Source organism: Panulirus ornatus, chromosome 63 (genome assembly GCF_036320965.1).
Source record: "Panulirus ornatus isolate Po-2019 chromosome 63, ASM3632096v1, whole genome shotgun sequence".
NCBI lineage: Eukaryota > Metazoa > Arthropoda > Malacostraca > Decapoda > Palinuridae > Panulirus > Panulirus ornatus.
In genome coordinates, this window is record NC_092286.1 from 25596593 (window position 1) to 25624285 (window position 27693).

The 27693-nt window shown below is 40.2% G+C and overlaps 1 protein-coding gene across 2 annotated transcripts in view; it reads left to right on the top strand.

Moving 5' to 3' along the window:
- LOC139746044 (cytosol aminopeptidase-like) overlaps window positions 1–27693 on the top strand; it is a 105786-nt gene that overhangs the window by 67356 nt on the left and 10737 nt on the right. For both annotated transcript variants that reach the window (XM_071656864.1, XM_071656865.1), the window contains 5 exons: window positions 1167–1338; window positions 1599–1695; window positions 13328–13511; window positions 19306–19452; window positions 23353–23544. In XM_071656864.1, the coding sequence (XP_071512965.1) occupies window positions 1167–1338; window positions 1599–1695; window positions 13328–13511; window positions 19306–19452; window positions 23353–23544 (792 nt within the window). The remainder of the gene's footprint in view (window positions 1–1166; window positions 1339–1598; window positions 1696–13327; window positions 13512–19305; window positions 19453–23352; window positions 23545–27693) is intronic.

Consider the following 27693-nt stretch of genomic DNA (forward strand, 5'->3'; position numbering starts at 1 on the left):
CCAGAGAGAGAACCACCACTAACAAAAAAAAAAAAAAGGTGGTTGGTGGCGGCAGTCTTTATGGAGACGTATTTTCCATTGTGTTTCAATGGCAGGAGTTATTTCTTTCCGCCGACATTGAAAATGGAGGAAGTGAAATGTTGTAGGTATTTGGGACATGGCAGTGGATTGGGAACCATAGGGATAACAGTGAGGTATAGGGTTGAGGAAGGGGCTAAGGTCATGCTTACATTAAGGAGTGTGTGGAAAGGTTCTTTAGAGTCTGTAAGGGCAAAGATGCTATTTTTGCAGACAATGTTGTGTGGATGTGAGGGTTGAATCTTGAATGCAGAATGAAGAGGGCGGGTGTGCTGGAATGAAATGCCAGTGGACAGGATGTGATGCAGGGAACATTAATTGTGTAAAATGTAAACAATGAGTGGAAAAGAAAGGTGTGTGTGTTTGAAAGGGCTAAGCAAGGTACGCAGAAATGGTTCAGACTTATGAAAATAAATGGAGAAAGGCTGACCAGAAGGATCCATGTGTCAGAAGTAGAGTAAGGGGGGGGGGTTACTGAGGAGAAGGAAGGATGGAGGAATGAAGAAGGCCTTGGCGATATCATTTCCTGAACATTTAGGAAGGCATTCCATGGATAAAATGAACTAGATTGATATATATATGAGGGAGTGACACAATGTTAGTGGTCTGAACCAAGATATGACAGGCAAAGCGTTTCCTCGTTTAGTCTGTCGGGCTTGTGGTAAACTATTGTTTTGGTACATTATATCTGACACTTGAAGGTTGGATGCGAGCAAATGGTTACACTGTTCTTATTGCTACCTCGCCTAAGCAGGAGAGAAAATTAGGTATAAAAGATGACACATTACACAGGTCTGCACTGGTTGGAGCATCCATGATTGTTTGATGCAAGAAGTTACAGATACAGTTAATCTGGACTTACATAGAAGGTAGACTGTATAAGTATTTGAATAGAATATTTCCACTTGTAGCCATTGGAAACATTTTTTTTTACTTTAGGGAGATGCAAAATGTTTAAAGAAGATTCATAGCATACAATTGATTTTGGGCAAGGGACCCTAGTTTACTAGATAAGAGTCATTAGATAAAAATATAAAGTAGTATTATTAAGATCATTGCTAACATTGTAATTGTCGGATCATTTGAAGCTGGTTGTCAGTCACTTGGAGATGCAGGCATCAACAAGATATTGGTAGACCCTTGTGGGGATGGTGAGGCGGCTGCTGAAGGAGCTCATCTGTCAACTTTCAAGTATCAGGACCTTAAGAGTAACAAGAAACCCATTCCAACTGTTCACTGTTTTGTTGAGGGTGACACAGGGTTTGTTTGTTTGTTTGTTTTTTGTTTGGTGAGTCAAGACAGTCAGTCCTGATGCATATCTGTATAAATTGGTAGTTACTGATAAATGATTATGATGTAATAAACCTTCATAATTCAGACGAAATTTAAGTGTTGTGTATTGAATGCTCTGAATGATGAATTGGTCTTTCATGAGTCTTTGCAACAGAGATAATGTTTTTTTAGTCACAAGCTTCATGAAAAGTAGATGTAAATTGTAGCAGAGGTACTTTCTTCACCAGGTGGAATTATGGATCAACTTTAGCAAAAGGACAAAATATTGCCCGTAGACTCATGGAAACTCCTGCAAATATTCTCACTCCAACAAATTTTGCACAGGTATAGTTAATGACAAAGTTCTTGTGTTTCCTTTATGTGTGCCAGCTTCACTGTTTTGACTTAATGTGCTGGAATTATAAATAAAGTTATATAGCAAGAGGGTTGATAGAGATGCCTTGTGGAAGGTTTTAAGAGTATAGTCTGTGGGAGGTAAGTTGCTAGAAGCAGTGAAAAGTTTTTACCAAGGATGTAAGGCATGTATACGAGTAGGAAGAGAAGAGAGTGATTGATTCCCAGTGAATGTCAGTTTGCAGCAGGGGTGTGTGATGTCCCCATGGTGGTTTGATTTATTTATGGATGGGGTGGTTAGGGAGGCAAATGAAAGAGTTTTGGAGTATACCGTCTGTTGTGGATGAGAAGGCCTCGAAAGTGAGTTAGTTGTTGTTTGCTGATGATACAGCTATGGTGGCTGATTCGGGTGAGAAACTGCAGAAATTAGTAACTGGGTTTGGAAAAGTGTGTGAAGGGAGAAAGTTGAGAGTAAATGTGAATAAGAGCAAGGTTATTAGGTTCAATAGAGTTAATTGGGATGTAACTTTGAATGGACAAAAATTGGAGGAAGTGAAGTGTTTTAGATATCTGGGAGTGGACTTAGCAGTGGATGGAACCATGGAGGTGGAAGTGAGTCACAGGGTGGGGAAGGGGGCGAAGGTTTTGGAAGCGATAAAGAATGTATGGAAAGAGAGAATGTTATCTCGGAGAGCAAAAATGGGTATGTTTGAAGGAATGGTAGTTCCACAAGTGGTATATGGCTGCAAGGTATGGGCTATAGATAGACTTGTACAGAGGAGGGTGGATGTGTTGGAAATGAAATGTTTGAGGACAGTATGTGGTGTGGGGTGGTTTGATCGAGTAAGTAATGAAATGGTAAGAGAGATTTTTTTTTTTTTTTTTTTTTTTTTTTTTTATACGATTCGCCATTTCCCGCACTTGCGAGGTAGCGCTAAGAACAGAGGACTGGGCCTTAGAGGGAAAATCCTCACCTGGCCCCCTTCTCTGTTCCTTCTTTTGGAAAATTAAAAAAAAAACGAGAGGGGAGGATTTCCAGCCACCCGCTCCCTCCCCATTTAGTCGCCTTCTACGACACGCAGGGAATACGTGGGAAGTATTCTTTCTCCCCTATCCCCAGGGATAGAGAGATGTACATTAATAAAAAGAGTGTGGTTGAGAGAGCAGAAGGGGGTGTGTTGCAATGGTTTCAACCTATGGAGAGAATGAGTGAGGAGAGATTGACAAAGAGGATATATTTGTCAGAGGTGGAGGGAAGAAGGAGATGCGGAAGACCAAATGCATATGGAGAGAATGAGTGAGGAAAGATTGACAAAGAGGATATATATGTCAGAGGTGGAGGGAAGAAGGAGAAGCAGGAGACCAAATGCATATGGAGAGAATGAGTGAGGAAAGATTGACAAAGAGGGTATATGTGTCAGAGGTGGAGGGAAGAAGGAGAAGCAGAAGACCAAATTTGAGGTGGAAGGATGGAATGAAAAAGATTTTGAGCGATCGAGGCCAGAACATACAGGGGGGGTTACATACCTACACAGCTTTCCATGGTTTACCCCAGACGCTTCACATGCCCTGATTCAATCCACTGACAGCACGTCAACCCCGGTATACCACATTGATCCAATTCACTCTATTCCTTGCCCTCCTTTCACCCTCCTGCATGTTCAGGCCCCAATCACACAAAATCTTTTTCACTCCATCTTTCCACCTCCAATTTGATGTTCCACTTCTCCTCGTTCCCTCCACCTCCGACACATATATCCTCTTGGTCAATCTTTCCTCACTCATTCTCTCCATGTGCCCAAACCATTTCAAAACACACTCTTCTGCTCTCTCAACCACGCTCTTTTTATTTCCACACATCTCTCTTACCCCTACGTTACTTACTCGATCAAACCACCTCACACCACACATTGTCCTCAAACATCTCATTTCCAGCACATCCATCCTCCTGCACACAACTCTATCCATAGCCCACGCCTCGCAACCATACAACATTGTTGGAACCACTATTCCTTCAAACATACCCATTTTTGCTTTCCGAGATAATGTTCTCGACTTCCACACATTCTTCAAGGCTCCCAGAATTTTCGCCCCCTCCCCCACCCTATGATCCACTTCCGCTTCCATGGTTCCATCCGCTGCCAGATCCACTCCCAGATATCTAAAACACTTTACTTCCTCCAGTTTTTCTCCATTCAAACTTACCTCCCAATTGACTTTACCCTCAACCCTACTGTACCTAATAACCTTGCTCTTATTCACATTTACTCTTAACTTTCTTCTTTCACACACTTTACCAAACTCAGTCACCAGCTTCTGCAGTTTCTCACATGAATCAGCCACCAGCGCTGTATCATCAGCGAACAACAACTGACTCACTTCCCAAGCTCTCTCATCCCCAACAGACTTCATACTTGCCCCTCTTTCCAATACTCTTGCATTCACCTCCCTAACAACCCCATCCATAAACAAGTTAAACAACCATGGAGACATCACACACCCCTGCCGCAAACCTACATTCACTGAGAACCAATCACTTTCCTCTCTTCCTACACGTACACGTGCCTTACATCCTCGATAAAAACTTTTCACTGCTTCTAACAACTTTCCTCCCACACCATATATTCTTAATACCTTCCACAGAGCATCTCTATCAACTCTATCATATGCCTTCTCCAGATCCATAAACGCTACATACAAATCCATTTGCTTTTCTAAGTATTTCTCACATACATTCTTCAAAGCAAACACCTGATCCACACATCCTCTACCACTTCTGAAACCACACACATATATATATATATATATATATATATATATATATATATATATATATATATATATATATATATTATTTTTTTATTTTTTTTATTATACTTTGTCGCTGTCTCCCGCGTTTGCGAGGTAGCGCAAGGAAACAGACGAAAGAAATGGCTCAACCCCCCCCCTATACACATGTATATACATACGTCCACACACGCAAATATACATACCTACACAGCTTTCCATGGTTTACCCCAGACGCTTCACATGCCTTGATTCAATCCACTGACAGCACGTCAACCCCGGTATACCACATCGCTCCAATTCACTCTATTCCTTGACCTCCTTTCACCCTCCTGCATGTTCAGGCCCCGATCACACAAAATCTTTTTCACTCCATCTTTCCACCTCCAATTTGGTCTCCCTCTTCTCCTTGTTCCCTCCACCTCCGACACATATATCCTCTTGGTCAATCTTTCCTCACTCATCCTCTCCATGTGCCCAAACCACTTCAAAACACCCTCTTCTGCTCTCTCAACCACGCTCTTTTTATTTCCACACATCTCTCTTACCCTTACGTTACTCACTCGATCAAACCACCTCACACCACACATTGTCTTCAAACATCTCATTTCCAGCACATCCATCATCCTGCGCACAACTCTATCCATAGCCCACGCCTCGCAACCATACAACATTGTTGGAACCACTATTCCTTCAAACATACCCATTTTTGCTTTCCGAGATAATGTTCTCGACTTCCACACATTCTTCAAGGCCCCCAGGATTTTCGCCCCCTCCCCCACCCTATGATCCACTTCCGCTTCCATGGTTCCATCCGCTGCCAGATCCACTCCCAGATATCTAAAACACTTCACTTCCTCCAGTTTTTCTCCATTCAAACTCACCTCCCAATTGACTTGACCCTCAACCCTACTGTACCTAATAACCTTGCTCTTATTCACATTTACTCTTAACTTTCTTCTTCCACACACTTTTCCAAACTCAGTCACCAGCTTCTGCAGTTTCTCACATGAATCAGCCACCAGCGCTGTATCGTCAGCAAACAACAACTGACTCACTTCCCAAGCTCTCTCATCCCCAACAGACTTCATACTTGCCCCTCTTTCCAAAACTCTTGCATTTACCTCCCTAACAACCCCATCCATAAACAAATTAAACAACCATGGAGACATCACACACCCCTGCCGCAAACCTACATTCACTGAGAACCAATCACTTTCCTCTCTTCCTACACGTACACATGCCTTACATCCTCAATAAAAACTTTTCACTGCTTCTAACAACTTTCCTCCCACACCATATATTCTTAATACCTTCCACAGAGCATCTCTATCAACTCTATCATATGCCTTCTCCAGATCCATAAATGCTACATACAAATCCATTTGCTTTTCTAAGTATTTCTCACATACATTCTTCAAAGCAAACACCTGATCCACACATCCTCTACCACTTCTGAAACCACACTGCTCTTCCCCAATCTGATGCTCTGTACATACCTTCACCCTCTCAATCAATACCCTCCCATATAATTTACCAGGAATACTCAACAAACTTATATCTCTGTAATTTGAGCACTCACTCTTATCCCCTTTGCCTTTGTACAATGGCACTATGCACGCATTCCTCCAATCCTCAGGCACCTCACCATGAGTCATACATACATTAAATAACCTTACCAACCAGTCAACAATACAGTCACCCCCTTTTTTAATAAATTCCACTGCAATACCATCCAAACCTGCTGCCTTGCCGGCTTTCATCTTCCGCAAAGCTTTCACTACCTCTTCTCTGTTTACCAAATCATTTTCCCTAACCCTCTCACTTTGCACACCACCTCGACCAAAACACCCTATATCTGCCACTCTATCATCAAACACATTCAACAAACCTTCAAAATACTCACTCCATCTCCTCACATCACCACTACTTGTTATCACCTCCCCATTTGCGCCCTTCACTGAAGTTCCCATTTGCTCCCTTGTCTTACGCACTTTATTTACCTCCTTCCAGAACATCTTTTTATTCTCCCTAAAATTTAATGATACTCTCTCACCCCAACTCTCATTTGCCCTTTTTTTCACCTCTTGCACCTTTCTCTTGACCTCCTGTCTCTTTCTTTTATACATCTCCCACTCAATTGCATTTTTTCCCTGCAAAAATCGTCCAAATGCCTCTCTCTTCTCTTTCACTAATACTCTTACTTCTTCATCCCACCACCATATATATATATATATATATATGTATATATATATATATTAGGGAAACTGATTTGGTAAAGAGAGAAGAGGTAGTAAAAGCTTTGCGGAAGATGAAAGCCGGCAAGGCAGCAGGTTTGGATGGTATTGCAGTGGAATTTATTAAAAAAGGGGGTGACTGTATTGTTGACTGGTTGGTAAGGTTATTTAATGTATGTATGATTCATGGTGAGGTGCCTGAGGATTGGCGGAATGCTTGCATAGTGCCATTGTACAAAGGCAAAGGGGATAAGAGTGAGTGCTCAAATTACAGAGGTATAAGTTTGTTGAGTATTCTTGGTAAATTATATAGGAGGGTATTGATTGAGAGGGTGAAGGCATGTACAGAGCATCAGATTGGGGAAGAGCAGTGTGGTTTCAGAAGTGGTAGAGGATGTGTGGATCAGGTGTTTGCTTTGAAGAATGTATGTGAGAAATACTTAGAAAAGCAAATGGATTTGTATGTAGCATTTATGGATCTGGAGAAGGCATATGATAGAGTTGATAGAGATGCTCTGTGGAAGGTACTAAGAGTATATGGTGTGGGAGGCAAGTTGTTAGAAGCAGTGAAAAGTTTTTATCGAGGATGTAAGGCATGTGTATGTGTAGGAAGAGAGGAAAGTGATTGGTTCTCAGCGAATGTAGGTTTGCGGCAGGGGTGTGTGATATCTCCATGGTTGTTTAATTTGTTTATGGATGGGGTTGTTAGGGAGGTGAATGCAAGAGTTTTGGAAAGAGGAGCAAGTATGAAGTCTGTTGGGGATGAGAGAGCTTGGGAAGTGAGTCAGTTGTTGTTCACTAATGATACAGCGCTGGTGGCTGATTCATGTGAGAAACTGCAGAAGCTGGTGACTGAGTTTAGTGAAGTGTGTGAAAGAAGAAAGTTAAGAGTAAATGTGAATAAGAGCAAGGTTATTAGGTACAGTAGGGTTGAGGGTCAAGTCAATTGGGAGGTAAATTTGAATGGAGAAAAAGTGGAGGAAGTAAAGTGTTTTAGATATCTGCGAGTGGATCTGGCAGCGGATGGAACCATGGAAGCGGAAGTGAATCATAGGGTGGGGGAGGGGGTGAAAGTCCTGGGAGCCTTGAAGAATGTGTGAATGTCGAGAACATTATCTCGGAAAGCAAAAATGGGTATGTTTGAAGGAATAGTGGTTCCAAGAATAATGTATGGGTGCGAGGCGTGGGCTATGGATAGAGTTGTGCACAGGAGGGTGGATGTGCTGGAAATGAGATGTTAGAGGACAATATGTGGTGTGAGGTGGTGTGATCGAGTAAGTAACGTAAGGGTAAGAGAGATGTGTGGAAATAAAAAGAGCGTGGTTGAGAGAGCAGAAGAGGGTGTTTTGAAATGGTTTGGGCACATGGAGAGAATGAGTGAGGAAAGATTGACCAAGAGGATATATATGTCGGAGGTGGAGGGAACGAGGAGAAGTGGGAGACCAAATTGGAGGTGGAAAGATGTAGTGAAAAAGATTTTGAGTGATGGGGCCTGAACATGCAGGAGGGTGAAAGGCGGGCAAGGAATAGAGTGAATTGGATTGATATGTATAATGGGGTCGATGTGCTGTCAATGGATTGAATCAGGGCATGTGAAGCGTCTGGGGTAAACCATGGAAAGTTCTGTGGGGACTAGATGTGGAAAGGGGGCTGTGGTTTCGGGCATTATTACATGACAGCTAGAGACTGAGTGTGAACGAATGGGGCCTTTGTTGTCTTTTCCTCGTGCTTCCTCGCACACATGAGGGGGGAGGGGGATGTTATTACATGTTTGGCGAGGTGGCGATGGGAATAAATAAGGGCAGACAGTATGAATTATGTACATGTGTATATATGTATATGTCTGTGTGTGTATATATATGTGTACATTGAGATGTATAGGTATGTATATTTGCGTGTGTGGACGTGTATGTATATACATGTGTATGGGGGTGGGTTGGGCCATTTCTTTCGTCTGTCTCCTTGTGCTATCTCGCAAACGTGGGAGACAGTGACAAAGCAAAATAAAATAAAATGATAAATGGTAAAAGGACTATAGACAGTGTATTGGAAATGCAATGCAAATCCATGTTGTTGCTGTAACTTGTACCTGTGTCATTTGTAAAGTTGCAGGATGTTATCTCAAAAGATGCAACTACTGACCTACCCTAACTGAATGATGAAGTACATTATCAGTAAGGCAAGTTTATGAAGAAACAGCAGAAACTTGAAAACACTCCCAGATAGGCTGTCAGATGATGGCCGTATCAAGAACTGTTAAAGGGGGCTCCATATTTCTTTTTAATAAACTAGGTTAGATGAGTTCCAAACTTCAGTTTGAAAAGTTTGCTCTCACTGACTTCCCATTGGAGAGAATCTGGTAAACAGACATCAGTGTAAGGAGGGAAATAAAGATCCAGAATGTAAACTTATAATGAGCATAAACTGGAAACATTCAGAAAAGTAATTCGTATTCCTCATGGGTTTTCTTATTTTTTCTGGCTGTCATTAGATGTCACCCAAGTAGGGCTCAGTAGTTAGCTAAAGCAATAGTAGGGTTCATTATTTACCCTGGCTAAAGTGTTAGTAGGTTTCAGTACTTATCCTCGCTAGAGCATTATTAGAGTTCATTACTTACTGTGGCTAAAGCATTGACAGGGTTCAATACTTACCCTGGATAAAACATTAATGGGGTTCAGTATTTACTGTGGCATTAGTAGGGTTCAGTACTTCCCCTGGCTAAAGTGTTAATAGGGTTCAGTACTTGCCCTGGTTAAAGGATTAGTAGGGTTCAACACTTACCCTAGCTAAAGCATTAATAGGATTCAATACTTGCCCTGGCTAAAGCATTAATAGGGTTCAATACTTACCCTGGACTTACCCTGGTGAAAGGATTAGTAGGGTTCATTACTTACCTTAGCTAAAAGAGTTTCCCTTAAAATTATGTATGGTTACTGAGGATGCCAAGTAGAATAATAGATGTATGAAAAACAAAACAGTAGCTGTCTTTGTAGGTGATGATTTAGAAGCTTTTACTTTTTAAAAAGTGCTTCAAAAATGCTTCAAGAATATTTTTTTAAATCCTGGATTGTAGTGGGATGAGACATCTTCAGTGATGTAGATACAGGAAATAAACATTGTCATGAGGGGAAAAAAGCAGCAAATGCCTGTATGACTTTTAGTTTAAACAATATACGATAGTGCTAGATCTTGTGCCAGGGACAAACAAAACTGACCAAAAGGAGTTGCCAGGTGAACCATGTTGTTTTGCCATATAACGCACGCAGAGCACAAAAACGGTATAATCCATGGAAGAGGTCAGATGTGCTAGTCTAGTCTTATTACGATTCTGCAAAAAAAAGTTTGAGGTACTGTATAGTAATCAGCTTTTCTGAATCAGTGTTTGGATCCACTGTGTTATACTTATCAAGCTCAGCCCCTCTTGCAGGCAGAAAAGGTTTATGTAACTACAAAACCTGACTTTCATAATCTCTTCATATCTTGTCTTTGTAACAAGTGTCCATAATTTTTTCCGCATGAATTAATCCTTGTTAGCTTTTTAGCAATATTTATCTCGTTTATTTATTATACTTGATTGCCATTTCTCGCATTAGCAAGTTAGCACCAGGAAACAGACAAAGAAATTACCAGTGACAACACATTGACCCTAATATACTACATTGTACCAATTCACTCTATTCCTTGCAAACCTTTCACCCTCCTGTATGTATCACTCAAAATCTTTTTCACTCCATCCTTCCACCTCCAGTTTGGTATCCTGCTTCTCCTTGTTCCTTCCACTTCTGACACGTATATCCTCTTTGTCAATCTTTTCTCACTTTTCTCCATATGTCCATACCACTTCAACATACCCTCTTCTGCTCTCTCAACCACACTCTTTTCATCCACACATCTCTCGTACCCTTTCATTACTTACTTGATCAAGCTGCCTCACACCACATGTTGTCCCTATACATATACATACACATACATATATACACATGTAAATATTCATAGTTGCTTGCCTTCATCCATTCCTGGCACCACCTTGGTCCGTAGGAAACTACATCACAATCCCCTGCGTCAGCTAGGTAGTGCCAGGAAACACAAAGAAAGGCCACATCTGCTCACATCCATACTTGAGCTGTAGTGTAATGCACCAAAATCACAGCTCCTGTCCACATCCAGGCCCCACAGACCTTTCCATGGTTTACCCCAGACATTTCATGTGCCCTAGTTTAGTCCATTGACAGCACATCTACCCCAGTATACCACATCTTTCCAATTCACTGTATTTAGTGGATGCTTTTCACCCTCCTGCATGTTCAGGCCTAGATCGCTCAAAATCTTATTCATTCCATCCTTCCCCCTCCAAGTTGGTCTCCCAGTTCTCCTTGTTCCCTCTACTTCTGACACATATATACTCTTTGTCAACCTTTCCTTACCTTGTATCCTTACCTTGTATCCAAACCATTTCAATGTACCTACCTGCTCTTTCAGCCGCACTCTTTTTATTTCATTGCTCACTCAATCAAACCACTTCACACCATATATTGTCCTCAAACATTTCATTTCCAACACATCCATCCTCCTCTGCACAACTCTATTTATAGCCCACGCCTTGCAGCCATATAATATTGTTGGAACTACTGTTCCTTCAAACATACCCATTTTTGCCCTTCAGGATAATGTTCTCTCTTTCTACGCATTTTTCATAGCTCCCAAAACCTTCACCCTTTCCCCAAATCTATGACTCACTTCCACTTCCATGGTTCCATTCGCTGCCAAATCCACTTCCAGATATCTAAAACACCTCACTTCAATTTCTCTCCATTCAAACTTACATCCCATCTAACTTGCACCTCAACCCTGCTGAGAGCATAATAATTGCTTTTATTCACATTTACTCTCAACTTTCTCCTTTTACACACTCCTCCAAAATCAGTCACCAACTAATGCAGTATCTTACTAAAATCAGCTACCAGTCCTGTATCATTGGCAAACAACTGACTCACTTTCCAGGCCCTCTCATCCCCAAAAGACTGCATAGTCACCCATCTCCCCAAGACTCTTACATTCACTACCAAACCAACCTATCCATAAACAAATTAACCAACCTTAGTGACATCACACACCCCTTGCTGTAGACTATTTTTTCACTTGGAATTTCACTTAGAACCATTCACTCTCCTTTCTCCCTACTCGTAAACATCCCTTACCCCCTAGATAAAAACTTCTCTGCTTGTAGTAGCTTACCTCGCACACCATATATTCTTAATACTTTCCACAAAGTGTCTGTGTCAGCTCTATGATATGCCTTCTCGAGATCCATAAGTGCCACATACAGATCCATCTGTTTTTCAAAGTATTTCTCACACATTCTTCAAAGCAAATACTTGATCCACACATCCTCTACCACTTCGGATACCACAGTGCTCCCCCCCAATCTGATGATTTGTAGATGCCTTCACCCTCATAATCAGCACCTTCTCGTACAACTTAGCAGGTATACTCAACAAACTTGTACCTTTGTAGCTTGAACACTCACTTTCATCTCCTTTATCTTTATACATGCATTCTGCCAATCCTCAGGCACTTCATCATGATCCATACATACGTTGATTATCCTTACCAACCGAAAAACAACACAGTCACTCCCTTTCTTAATAACTTCAGCTGCAATACCATTCACTCCGCCACTTTGCCGGATTTCTTCTTCCACAAGGCTTTCATCACCTCTTCGTCTTCACCAAACCACTCTCCATGACTCTCTTACTTTACATACCACCCCAGCCAAAATTACCCTACAACTGCCGCTCTATTAGCAAACATGTTTCATAATCCTTCAAAATACTCCATTGTTACCTGTTATCACTTCTCCTTTTTTTCCCCTTCAACGGTGGTACCATTTATTCTCTTGTCTTTTGCATATTTTTACCTCCTTCTATAATACCTTTTTATTCTCCCCAAAGTTTAATGATACTCTCATCCCAACTCTCATATACCCTCTTTTTCAGCCTCTGCACATTCCACTTGACCACCTACCGCTTTCTTTTATACATTTCCCAATCATTTGCCGTCCTTCCTTGTCAGTTCTGTCCAAATGCCTCTCTTTTCTCTTTCACTAGCAGCTTTGCTTCTTCATCCCACCATTCACTACCCTTTTTAGTCTGCCTACCTCCCACCTTTTGCGTGCCACATGCATTTCTTGCACATGCCATCACTGCTTCCCTGAATATCTCCCATTCCTCATCCACTTCCCCCACTTCATTTGGTCTCACTTTTTGCTGTTCTACATTCAATCTCTCCTGGTATTTCATCACATAAGTCTTTTTTCCCCAGATCACTCACTCCTACCACTCTCTTCTTCCCGACTTTGTTTCCTCTTTTTCGAAAACCTCTATGAATCTTCATCCTCACTTCCACAAGATAGTAATCACTCATCCCACCAGCTGCCCCTCGTAGCACATTTGCATCCAAAATTCTCTCTTTTACATGCCTGTCAATTAATACGTAATCATATAATGATGACCTAAGTGTGCTTGTTGACCGTATTGACTGTATTGTATCATAATCATATCATAATGTATCTTTGCTGGTCCACTTCATGTCTATTACAGGAAGCAGTTGATTGTTTGGAAGGACTTGGAGTAGAAGTATTGACAAGAAGTTATGAATGGGCCAAAGAAAGATCCATGAATGCTTTTTTGTCAGTGTCCCAGGGCTCAGCTGAACCTCCTATTTTCCTAGAGCTCAATTATCGTGGCAACAGCTTCTCTGATGAAAAGCCGGTAGCTATTGTTGGTAAGTCGTAATTTTGGTACCACTACATTTTATATCATGATCAGAAAGGTTGACAAAGAGGATTTATGTGTCAAAAGTGGAGGAAACAAGAACAAGGAGACCAAATTGGAGATGGAAGGGTGGAGTTAAAAAGATTTAGAGCAATCAGGGCCTGAACATGCGGGATGGTGATATCATGCACAGGGTAGAGTGAATTGGAATGATGTGGCACTCTAGGATTGACATGCTGTCAGTGGACTGAGCCAGGGCATGTGAAGTGTCTGGGTAAACCATGGATAGGTCTGTGGGGTGTGGATGTGGATAGGGAGGTGTGGTTTTGGTGCATTATACATGACAGCTGGGGAATGGATGTAAGTGGATGTAGCCTTTCTTCATCTGATCCTAGTATTTTCTTGCTAACTCGGGAAACAGCAATCGATCATGAAGGAAAAAAAAGAAAGAGGAAATCTTTTTACCATGTTAATTTCTTTGTAGCTAATAATCAGGAAAACTGTGAAAGTAGGATGTTCTTAGGCAGAGTTAAATGCAATTAGATTTTTCATCATAGTTTATTTTGCTCTTTGCTTGCATGGATCTTCCTTTTTTTATTTGCTATTTTGTGCCATGTTATTTTTATTCCTCATTTCTTCTTTGTTATTGTTATCATACAATAAGAGCACAATTATCAAGCTTTGTTGGGGCCTGCATCAGTGTTACCAAAGTTTAAAAATGTTAGTGGGTCTACCCTTAAATGTTAGTAAATGTCATTAAACCTAAAGAAAGTATTACTATAAAAGTATCTGATAGAACATTGTCCCATTATTGAACAGTGTTACTTTATCATTGAATTTAAAACGCTCAAATTCAGCCACAATCCAGTCTGGTTCTCTTTCATTGGTGTACCTATATGTATCTCCTTGTGAGCTGTTTATGCTGGATGATTAAGAGCCTCCATTATACCAGTTTTTGGTATCGGGCACATTATAGTTGTAATGACATATTCTCTGTCTTCACAGGCTGTATATCATACTTAGATTTGAAATCAGTCATTCTGTTGTGCAGCAGCTTTGATTTTTTTATGGTCATATACGTGTACATTGGTGGGTTGAGCCATTCCTCATCTGTTTCCTTGGGCTACCTCACTGATGTGGGAGCCGGTGACTAAGTATAATAAAAAAAAACAATGACAACACAAGTTGACCGTCAGCTTTGGCATTAGGTGGTGTGCAAGATTTCTGTCAACTTCTTGTTTTACAGTATCTTCCACTGATTGAAATTCAGTGCAAATTAGCAATGCTAAATCATTACAAAAAGATTTTGTTAGAATTAGAATTCCAGGCTTAATTTGTCCTAAATATTTACATGCATTGAAAGGTGACATTGACTTCAGATTGTGATCATTTTCAGAGAAGTTTTGATAAAATTGTTTTATATGTTAACAAGGAAACTTGATGCACTTACTATGAATGCTACAGTCTTTTTCACTTGAAAACTTGCACTCTGACAATTCTCTTCAAATATATAGCCTAAGTAAGACTTTGGTTCCAAGTTCATTTCAGTTACAGTATTTTCAGTAAATTTTCTTTTGAGAATAAAAGTCTTTGAACAGAATAAACCAAATCAGACAACAGCTTAGTATGATCCAGCACTTCAGCTTTCAATTTTCACTCATAACACTGGTCACAAATGTACAATCTCTCCTTGTCATATGTAACACTTGACAACACTTAATGCACACAGCTCATTCTTCATAACTAGTTTTTCGTGCAGTGATCACTATGCACTGGCCGTGCCTTTTGGAAAATGGTAGGAGCAGTACATAGAAGTAGTAGGTAGGAACTTTTAGGCTGGAGCATTAGGTAAAAGTAGTTGATGGGAGCCTGAGATAGAAGTAGTCAGTAGGAACATTAAGTAGGAGCCTTAAGAACACTGTGCTAGAGTTGCTCTCTGCCAGTGGCCTGTTAAGGGTTAGACACTAAAGGCTAAGAAACATCTAAAGTTCACTTGTTATGGTGACTCTATTGCCGTGGCCACCCCTTTGAGGGAATTCCAATTGGAACAGGATGCAGTTAAATTTTCTAGACTTATTCCAATGCAGATTATGAATTTTTAGTCTTTTAGTACAGCACATCTCATTTTCTTTCTGTGGATGCACACTTTTTCAGTTCAGCTGCAGTTCAGCCACATGATGCATGGGAGAAAGTAAAGTGATAAGATTTGTACCAGTTCAAATTTTTTATTGCAGAAATTCAGTATTCCTAAGTAGAAGGTATACAGAGAAGATACTGTCCGAAAGGACAAGCTAAAAAGTTGAGCTTTTAACTTCCTGTGGTGCTCTTCACAAGCTAAAAGCCCTGAGCTTTGGACCTCCTATGGTTTTCTGACTCAGGTTCATCCCGGTATAACATCCAGCAGTAATGTGTAAGCATTCCCTCATTTCAGTAACCCTGGTATTGATGCTCCATTGCACTGATGTTCTGATGGAAGCGCTCTCCTTGCTTGTCAAAAACTGCTCCAAGGTTCCCAGAAAAGCGTTCAGATGTGAACGGAGGAAATACATCTTGAGTGACATCTTACATCCCTTAGTAGCATAGGGTTTTAGAAGTCTTTTCATGCTGCCTTCAAAATCCAGAGATCTTATGTTTTCCAAGACATTTTCACATAGCCAACTGAAAGAGTTCCAGGCCTCTAGCTCCAGGTCATCAAGATGTATGCTGAATTTGTGGTTTTTCAGTTCCTTTATCTGCGAACTGATGAAGATGCCTTCTTTCAACTTAACCTCATTAATCTTTGGAAATTTTTCCACTATATTCTTGAATCCTTTGAAGTTTCTCTTGGCTAGTGTTTTCACATAGTGCTTCATGAGACCAAACTTTATGTGGAGTTGGGAAGAACATTTTGTGGATCAACAAGAGGCTTATCCTGGGTACTTGAAATTCCTGGCTCATATAATCTTCACTGAGGCCAGTTTGATTCCATATAATGCCTGGAAGTTGCTCAGCTATCCCAGTGGCATTAAAACAATAGTATTTTGTGAATCCTGACAACATTCTCATCAGCATGCCAATAACTTTCAAGTCCCCACATATTTTCCACTGGTAATATTTGAATTTTATGGCTTCTAGGAGTGCCTGCATAACACTCTTTCATGTGCATTGAATGCCCAACAGAAATGGAGGTCTTCCTATTTCCATTGTAGAGCAGCATCGCTTTCAGACTTCTCTGAGATTAAGTCGATGAACAAGTGCTCTTGAGAGGGATCATGTTTAAGGGACAAGCAGTGGAATAATGCATCAGTGTTGTTGCAGAAACAGAGCAGCCCATCAATGGAAAAATATGAAGTAATAGTACAACTCCTTTTCCTGAAATAAGTTTTGCAAGCATCCTTCGTAAGCAGACATTTTTCATTTAGATGAGATGCTAAAAATTCAGCCTTATCTTTTTTCAGCAGTGCCAAATCTTGGACCAAATCATATAAATCTCCGTGAGAAAATTTCTTTAGTTTGTCGTTAAGTACAGACTCTGCATCTGTTTCTGTTTCTTCCAGTACAGCAGTAGCTTCCTCACCAAATTCTTTTTCATTGTCACAACTTCCAATGCCATCCTCCGGTGGTAGTGGAATGGGAAGGTTGCCATTGTTGCACTGGGTCGTATTGTGGAGTCCAGGCTAGGGTAAATAATCTTGTACTTGTTCTCAGCAGAAAACCCACTGACATTGACCATGCAGAAATAACAGTCTCCATATCTTGGGAACTGCAAAAAGCATTGCTTTTTTTTTCTCATGAAAAGTAGAGTTGATACAAGAAAATGGATTGCATTTTTGAAACCAGCGCCCAAAAGTACATCAGGTACACCACAAGCCATATGTTATAAAATTAGTTGTTGAGTAATTCACAATTAATACAGAGATTCAGATGTTAAACAGAATTCATTTGATTGAGCAATTTCAAAAAGAGTTTTGAGTTCATTCCACTTTTATATGATTCTCACAACTGCACCTTTGACTGCTGGATTCAGCACCAATTCTTGGGAGGACTGCAGGAATATATCGTAGAGTAGTAGAATGTGTGAAACTTAATACTTTGATGTAATTTGGGCTTGTGGAAAGAATGCATGACAGTGAGTTAATAAGGAGAGGATGGAATGGTATATGCAAGGGAGGCATGTACTCTTTTGCCATGTTCACCCCCTTGATAGGAGTTCCTGGAGGGGACAGGCATCAGATATGTAGGTAGATAGAACCCATCATTTATCAAAGTGCGAAGTTCTTGTATTTAGCTTGCTTAATAGAGGAATGAGAGAACTAGCTGTTCATCTCTTTAATCAAAAGCAAATAGGTTGTATGGCAGGCATTCACTTGCAGTATGAGATACTGCGAGATACAGGAAATAGCTCATATATCCAATGAGGACTTTTAATGGTTTATAGACTCCATTCCATTATTGATGCCAATCATTGCAGATGCTTTATCATTACCTGTGCCTTAATTCTTAGTAAATATAACCCATTGTTTCTGAGTGCTGTTCATAAAGTATCTTTCATATCTTTTGAGTCACTAATTTCTGTTACGTCTGACAAAGTTACCTCACCTGGCTTTTAGCAAACAAGGAAATAACCAATTGTTATTCCCAGTAACTTAGACAAAATTGTCATTAGTCTTAAGAATAGTTAAGCTGAAGTCACTGTTTCTCAGGTCAGCTTTATGAGTCATTGATTAACTGTACTGGAAGGAGGTGTCAAAGCAGAGGTGAATGTAAGCCTGAGAAGTGAGTCAGTTGGTGTTTGTTGATGATACAGCTCTGGTAGCAGATTCAAGTTAGAAACTGCAGAAGTTGGTGACTGAGTTTGGAAGAATGTGTGAAAGGAGAAAGTAGAGTGAATGTCAATAAAAGTAAGGTTCAGCAGGGTTTAGGGATAGGTTAGTTAGGGTGTGAGTTTGAATGGAGAAAAATTGGAGCAAGTGAAGTGTTTTAGATATCTGGGAGTGGACATGGCAGCAAATGGAACCATGGAAGAAATGTCATAGGGTGGATGAGGAGGGCAAAGGTTCTGGGAGCACTGGAGAATGTGTGGGAAAAGCAAATGTTATCTGGAAGGGCAAAAATGGGTATGTTTGAAGGAATAGTAGTCCTAACAATATTATTTGGGTGTAAGGCTGTGCTGAGGAGGTTGGATGTTTTAGAAATGAAATGTTTGAGGAAATATGTGGTGTTAGGCAGTGTAATCGAGTGAGTAATGAAAGGGTAAGAGTAAGTAATGAAAGGGTATGGTAATGAAAAGAGTATGGTTGAGAGAGCAAAGGAGGGTGTGCTGAAATTGTTCGGACACATGGAGAGAATGAGTGAGGAAAGATTGATAAAGAAAATAAATGTGTCTGAAGTGGAGGGAATAAGGAGAATGGGGAGACCAATTTGGAGATGGAAGGATGGAGTGAAAAAGGTTTTGGACCTAAACATGCTGGAGGGTGAAAGGCATGCATGGGATAAAGTGAATTGGAATGATGTGGTATACTGGGGTTGACATGTTGTCGGTGGACTAAACCAGGGCCTGTGAAGCATCCAGGGTAAATCATGGAAGTGTCTGTAGGGCATGGTTGTGGTTGCATTTCATATGACAACAAGAGAATAGTTGTGTGGATGTGGCCTTTCCTTGTGTGTTCCTGGTGCTACCTTGCCAGAGCAGGAAATGGTGATCAGTTATGAAAAAAAGATTGATGGAGAATATTTATGTTGTTGATAAGTTGTAGCTACAAATTCATTGAAATGTGCATTGTATAATGGTGGATAGCTGTAATTCTTGCTTCTTTCATTTCCAGGCAAAGGTATTACGTTTGATACAGGTGGCATCTCCCTGAAACCATCATCAGGCATGGAGGCAATGAAAGGAGATATGGGAGGTGCTGCAGCTACTGTGGGATCCATATTTATTGCAGCTGCTCTTGGATTTCCTATCAACATTAAAGGTTAGACATTTTAGTATTTGTATTGTTATGTTGTACAACCCTAGTGCTCCTATAGCTTCGAGGCTGCGTTTTCACCAGAGGAGGGAAATGATGGACTCCTTTAGAGTAAGAGGTCTTCATCAAGACTTTACTCCTTTCCTTCCTTTGGCAATGATACATCATTGTAAAGATGACCTCTTGCATTCATTATACCCATTTGCAGATGGAGTCTGGTAAGACCTAAAAAGTATTGATGTGTAAGGGCGTATCGTAATTTAGCAATGCAATACGTGAATACTTTAAAATCTGAATTATCTGGACAGCATGTACATCTTGTTTTCTGCTGTTCTTGGTACCAGTAATTCAGAAGACATCCTAGATGGACAGGATGTCAGAAAATATAAAAGATTGAAAAATTTCCAGTAAGATTAGTAGATAGATGAAAAATAAATTTGATCATTAGTGTTTCATTGTGACATGTATGGAAGGGATTTGGTTTTCTTTCATTATCTTTCCTCTGGACAGAGCTTTATGAGCATAAGAAATAAGTACTTGCTCAAAGTGAGGCTAAAAAACAATTTTATCAGAAATTTACCCTCCTTGATCACCATTATATCTATAAGGCTGGCTATTGATGATTCATAGAAATTCAGTAGCCACCTGGCCAGGCCTATACTGTCACTAATGTAGTAATGAGATGGTACCTCCTAACCTTTATCCTTTATCATACACACGTTCACCCCTTTACTTTGCAGAATTGTTAACCATTGTTTTTGTCAGTGTGCAGTCATTTCACCTCACAAATTTCTTATCTGGCTTTCAGAAGTTTTGTTTCATGATAAGTGCTTTGTTTCCTCTTAGAGTTCCATGGTACAGTTTTGGACATCAATTTCTTGGCAGTCTCTGGTGAACAGTAGCAATATCAGTGAACATATTTAGTTTATAATATTTTTTCATGAATGAATGAGAACAGCATGTTGTCATTTGCAGTGGATGTAGTGATTGGCTGAAAAAAAATGCTTCCTTGTATTGTTTTATATATCCGGTTAAAAATTTATTGATGCTGAAATTATTAGATTACATTCCTTATACCAAACTGAAACTAACAAATTATTGCAAAAGCAAACTGAATATATTGCAAATAAATAAAAAAAAATTGAATCATCATCCATCATATCCCTGATGGAGAAGAAAATATATATATTTGAACTACAGTATGTATGTTACTGTAAATAAAGAATCAGTGAAAGAAAGAGACAGCTGAAACCACAGGTTTTGCAAGTCAGAAAGGAAATTCTCGCAGTTCTTTAGAACAGATACACCATCTTCGCACTCATGACACAGGTACATCAATACCATCACGCTGATATCACAACTGTACCAAGATTCCCATACTCTTGCAACATCTACATGGACATCCTCATACTTGTACTGTCATACACCGTACTACTGTGTATGGGACATGTCTATGTAATTCCAAAAGTACTACTTAGACATAAGAATCCTGCAAAGAACAAGTTAACATCATCCTTATAAAAAAAATGGATACACAACTGCAGAAATTAGTATGATTCAGAAACAAGAATGTAGATTTCCATTTTCCATTATAGTCACTACAATAACTATAATTCGTACTGTCATTTCAATGAAACTGTTCTTTTTGCAAAAAGTTTGATTACATGCAAATGTGTTTTTATCCCTTTGAGGACCATTCTTTTAAACTATTCACTTTTATTGTATTTTGAAGGCATATTGAATGTGAGAAGACATGATTTTCTCTTGAACTGCTTGTGTAAGGAATGACATAAAGAACTTAGTAATAAGAAAATGCTCTAAGAGAAATGCTCACTTTCAAATATTGAAAATTATACTAGATTTTTTTATGTTAGAGGCTCCAGTAATGAAAGAAGTCCACAGCAAGACCAGGCCTTAATTAGAATATAGAGAAGTCAATGGAAGAGAAAAAAGGGAGAGAAGTGAAGCTATTTATGAATTTTGGAGGAAGTGAAATCCCTGTCTTTTAAACTGTGTCAAGTCAGAGTTGTTGGGAAAGATATGAGAGGGTAGAGAGTTCCAAAGCTTTGAGGTGTAGGAAAAGTGAAAAGAAATAGTTATGAAAACAGCCCCCCCTTAGGTTGCCAATGGCCACACAGTAATTGTACGATGTAGCAGGTTGTTGTGTATTGTGTGGTTTAGCTAGTGATGGGGGCACACGAGCTGCCAGCTCTCGAGAGAAAGAAACAAGATACAGGTACACCACCATATTTTCAGCAACTGATGGTTCGGCACCTCCTTTAGTCCAGACAAAATTATGTGAGGGAACTTGAAATTACTGCGGCCACCAGACTAGTGGTGGCCACAGACGGTGTTGAGTGTAGGGTGCGCTTTTTTACATTCTTTTCACTGCACTTGTTGATGATGATACCACAATTCTGTGAGATTCTTAGCACGATCGAGTGATGATGGAATGGTTTCAACAGCATTGGAGTGATGGAGTGGACTTGTCAGGTAGCATGATAATGGACCAAACTAAGTTGTTCCATAAAGAACTTAAATTACCATATGAGCATGACTATAGTGAGGGATGGCTTCAGAGATTCCAGAAGCATCATGAAGTTTCCATGGATAAAGTATGCGGAGAAAAGTGGTCTGCAAACCACAAAGGAGCTGCTGAGTATGTGGATGAATTTGCAAAACTTGTATCTGACAAGTACCTCCGTCCTGAGCAGGTTTATAATGCAGACGAATATTTTAAACACATGGGAGATGTATAATTAGTGGATTAGAGGTATGTTGATGAATTATTATCATGTGACCACAGTTGGGCCAGCAAAATGGTTAATCTAGCAAGGCTGTGGAACCAAGAGTGCCGGAAAATCGGTGTTGTACATGTGAATTCTATAGAATAGGAAAAGAGAACCAACATTTTGGCGTAAGGCAAGTTTTGAAGTTAGCCTGGGAGAGTTTACATGTTAGACCACTTTTGATTCAACTCTGTCAAATAAGGATGCAGAGCTAGAACCACCCCAGATGTGACTGAAGTACTCCATACAAGGACAGATCATTCCTTCGTACAGATGGAGCAACTTGAAAAAAAAAGTTGACCTCTAAGCAGGACTCCCAGTGTTTGAGAAAGTTATATCTATTCAAGTTGTTGACAAGACTGCTGATCCAGAGAGTAGCATGCACAGTACCTGTCTGCCTTACATTGTGAATCATTGCCAAGTCAAGGTTCCCTAGTGTGGAGGAATCATTAGAACGTGGTAGAATGGCCTTATTCCAACAGAAATAGCCCACCAACTTGGCATATCACAGGTCAGAATGTTTAGATGGTGGACAAGATGGGAGGAAGAGGGTGAACTTCAAGATCATGCCAGATCAGGCCCTCCTAAGGAAAATACTTCAGAGCAAGGTGAACAGAAAAAGCGAGCCAAAGAGGTGAACCCATTCACTAATGCAGTAAAAATATGAAAAGTTTTTGATTTGGACATCCTTTAGGACTGTCAGAAAGCAGCTTCATTCTGCTGTGATACATCACAGAATGCCAGCAGTAAAAGAACAGCTGTCAGAACATCATGAGGTCTGTCTGTAATTTATGTAACAGCATTTAGACGAAGGAATGGATCTCTGGATTTGTGTGATACAAATGTTTGAACATAGTGAAATATTTGTTTTGTTTATTAGCAAAAGAAACTAGACTATTAAAGAAAATGGTGATATGTCCTTGAAAAGGTTATAGGATCTGAAAAGTCCCTGAAAACTCTTTCCATTTTTTTTTTCCTGTAAAAAAGGCTGTCAATATTGGATGTTGTGAAAGCATTACTCCTTCTCCCACACTCCTATTTTATCCATGAACATGCATTTTGATCAATTGATTTTTTCTAGAGATTAAATGTGTATTGACTACTATCTGCATTACAGGTTTTATCCCTCTCTGTGAAAACATGCCAGGAGGCACTGCTACAAAACCTGGTGATATTGTGGTAGCATCGAATGGAAAGTCCATTCAAGTTGACAACACAGATGCAGAAGGAAGACTCATTTTAGCTGATGCTCTTCACTATGCCTCTCAGTACAAACCAAGGGCAATAATCGATTTAGCTACTCTTACAGGTAATGCTTGTACAAATGGTGGATTAATTATTTTGTTGAAAATTTAACTCAAGATATGTCCAATTAATTATTTGTTATTCTCTTGATGCATATTGTCCATTTTCTTTCCTTCTTCCCAAACCTCAATCCCATGTCCCATTTACATGAGGTGGATCAAGATTATAAAGCCCCACAAAAAAACTTTTAGGACTTCAGAAAGTTTTCCTCCAGATTGAGGGTATGGTCAGTTCTGTATTCATTAGAGGGTTCTCTCTGAGGTTTTCTTGACTGCCAGTTATGCCAAATTAAGGAAGATACATCCAAATGCTACTCACACATGATTTCTAATAGTACCATTCTGGGGAAAAAATCACCAGACCTTCCATCCCCTCCTTACTTATCACATTACTTCTCGTCACTCTCACATAGGAATGATTAATTCATCAGTAGTAACCACATAGTTAGGTAAAGGAAGGCTCTTCGGGAATTACCATTTTCTCAGTATGTAAAGAGAAAGAAAACAAATTTGACTAATTTTCTTGAGTCAGTCCCCCTTGCCTTGAGTCAACTCCCCTTTCCTGCCTTTCATCATGTGCTTTTCAAGTTGAAGATTTCCGTTTCAAATTAGCAAGTTAGACAAACTCATCACTAATAATGCAACAACCTTATTGAATTCATTCTATGTTGCCTCTGTTGATTTTAGTGGTATGATTTAATTATTTGCGATATATGTGGATGTGCTGGAAATGAGATGTTTGAGGACAATATGTGGTGTGAGGTGGTTTGATCGAGTAAGTAATGAAAGGGTAAGAGAGATGTGTGGTAATAAAAAGAGTGTGGTTGAGAGAGTGAATTGGAACAATGTAGTATACCGGGGTCGATGTGCTGTCAGTGGATTGAACCAGGGCATGTGAAGCATCTGGGGTAAACTATGGAAAGTTTTGTGGGGCCTGGATGTGGAAAGGGAGGTGTGGTTTCGGTGCATTATACATGACAGCTAGAGAGTGAGTGTGAATGAATGTGGCCTTTGTTGTCTTTTCCTAGTGCTACCTCGTGCACATGTGGGGTGAGGGGGTTGTTATTTTATGTGTGGTGGGGTGGCGACGGGAATGAATAAGGGCAGACAGTATGAATTGTGTACATGTGTATGTATGTATATGTCTGTGTGTGTATATGTATGTATACGTTGAGATGTATAGGTATGTACATGTGAGTGTGTGGACATGTATGTATATACATGTGTACATGGGTGGGTTGGGCCATTCTTTCGTCTGTTTCCTTCCTACCTCGCTAACACGGGAGACAGCGACAAAGTATAATAAAAAAATAGAATGTTAACAGTAGACCCATTATGTTGATGTTTGAAAGTGAAAAGTTATTTTTTTTCTGATTGATGATAGTGGCCCATGAGGAAAAATATTTGTTTTCAGTTGTTTTTGATGTCTTAACTCTTTTAAGTGCTTAGCAGAAGAAAAAATGCATCTCGTTAGGACCAGAAAGGTTAGAAAAGTGTAAAATATTAAAGAAAAGCAATTTCTACACTCACAACCAATTTAACCCAATGTATCATAGACATTTGAAAGTTGGCAAAATACTAAAGCCACTGCCATTTGAACTCAGCACGTACCCAACAATCCATGTGTCATCTTCCATTTGGGAGCCTGCATGCAGCCTTCTCCCGCCTTGGTTATCTTTGGGTAATTGAAGTACATCAGGATATTTCTGCTGGTAGATTGGCATTGCAAGTGACATATGGCATCTATACTTGCCTGTAGGAAGCATGAGTATATTCAAATGTGATTGGAAATATGGAAATATATACAGGTATATGCATGGTACACATTTTCAAGGAGCATGTGTATGATAATTTCCCACCGTGGTGTTATATGGATAATGAAAGACCAGAGTTTTTTCAGAGTATTACTGCTACAGTAGGACTTGTTTATACTACAACTACTACTGCAACTAACCAACCAACCCGCCAACCAAACCAACCAACCAATCAAACCAAACCAACTAACCAACCAACCAGAAATTAGAGTCATTACCCAGTCACTAGGTCCATTAGAAGACAGTGACTTGGTTCAAGACAACGAAGCCTGGGTCAGCAAGTTATAGTAAGGTGTAGATAGTTTGATGGAGCAACTGACCCTCAATAGTGGTATTCTTTAGGATTTTGTCCTATGACCTACTCTCTTCTCTTCTCAGTAAATGATTTTTCTACTTCTAACCGTACTCACTCTTATGCCAATGATTCCATTTTACTTTCTTTTACTCACTTTTCCTCCCCTCCTCTCTTTAATACTTGTTTTTGTCTTGTACTGATTATATTATCTTTCTCAGTTTGGACCGAAGTAGCATTTTGGAGTTGGGAAGTAATACCCTTATAGAATTCAGTGGTGCTAAAATGCATTTTCTCTATCTATCTCATTCTAAGAATCGTTTGTAATCTCTTCAGTTTCAAAACCCCTCTGATAACGTAGTTGGTCCCATAATTAATTTTCATGTGAACAGCTCTTTCATGTATGTATATGTGTGTATACGGCGAAATATATATGTATATATATGTGCAGGGGTGTGTGATGTCTCCATGGTTGTTTAATTTGTTTATGGATGGGGTTGTTAGGGAGGTGAATGCAAGAGTTTTGGAAAGAGGGGCAAGTATGCAGTCTGTTGGGGATGAAAGAGCTTGGGAAGTGAGTCAGTTGTTGTTCGCTGATGATACAGCGCTGGTGGCTGATTCATGTGAGAAACTGCAGAAGCTGGTGACTGAGTTTGGTAAAGTGTGTGAAAGAAGAAAGTTAAGAGTAAATGTGAATAAGAGCAAGGTTATTGGTACAGTAGGGTTGAGGGTCAAGTCAGTCAACTGGGAGGTAAGTTTGAATGGAGAAAAACTGGAGGAAGTAAAGTGTTTTAGGTATCTGGGAGTGGATCTGGCAGCAGATGGAACCATGGAAGCAGAAGTGAATCATAGGGTGGGGGAAGGGGCGAAAATCCTGGGAGCCTTGAAGAATGTGTGGAAGTCGAGAACATTATCTCGGAAAGCAAAAATGGGTATGTTTGAAGGAGTAGTGGTTCCAACAATGTTGTATGGTTGCGAGGCGTGGGCTATGGATAGAGTAGTGCGGAGGAGGGTGGATGTGCTGGAAATGAGATGTTTGAGGACAATATGTGGTGTGAGGTGGTTTGATCGAGTAAGTAATGTAAGGGTAAGAGAGATGTGTGGAAATAAGAAGAGCATGGTTGAGAGAGCAGAAGAGGGTGTTTTGAAATGGTTTGGGCACATGGAGAGAATGAGTGAGGAAAGATTGACCAAGAGGATATATGTGTCGGAGGTGGAGGGAACAAGAAGTGGGAGACCAAATTGGAGGTGGAAAGATGGAGTGAAAAAGATTTTGAGTGATCGGGGCCTGAACATGCAGGAGGGTGAAAGGCAGGCAAGGAATAGAGTGAGTTGGATCGATGTGGTATACCGTGGTCGACGTGTCGTCAGTGGATTGAATCAGGGCATGTGAGGCGTCTGGGGTAAACCATGGAAAGTTGTGTGGGGCCTGGATGTGGAAAGGGAGCTGTGGTTTCGGGCATTATTGCATGACAGCTAGAGACTGAGTGTGAATGAATGGGGCCTTTGTTGTTTCCTAGCGCTCCCTCGCACACGTGAGGGGGAGAGGGATGTTATTCCATGTGTGGCGAGGTGGCGATGGGAATGAATAAGGGCAAACTGTGAATTGTGTGTATGTGTATATATGTATATGTCTGTGTGTGTATATATATGTGTACATTGAGATGTATGGGTATGTATATTTGCGTGTGTGGACGTGTATGTATATACATGTGTATGGGGGTGGGTTGGGCCATTTCTTTCGTCTGTTTCCTTGTGCTACCTCGCAAATGCAGGAGACAGCGACAAAGCAAAATAAATAGGGTTTAAATATGTGTGTGTGTGGGTATTTGTGTATGTGGGTGGGTTGGGCCATTCCTCGTCTGTAGCATGCATTTGGCTGCTGCTTCCCACACTTTTCGTGTTGAGTTCAACCATTTGAGGATCAACTGTTCTCTTGAACTGCTGAACTATGGCATTATCTTCCATCTTGTCTCTCCCTCTTAATATAATCTCTCTTCCTTTAAGAGTCAGATGTACAGACATATGGGGAACCCTAATTAATTTTT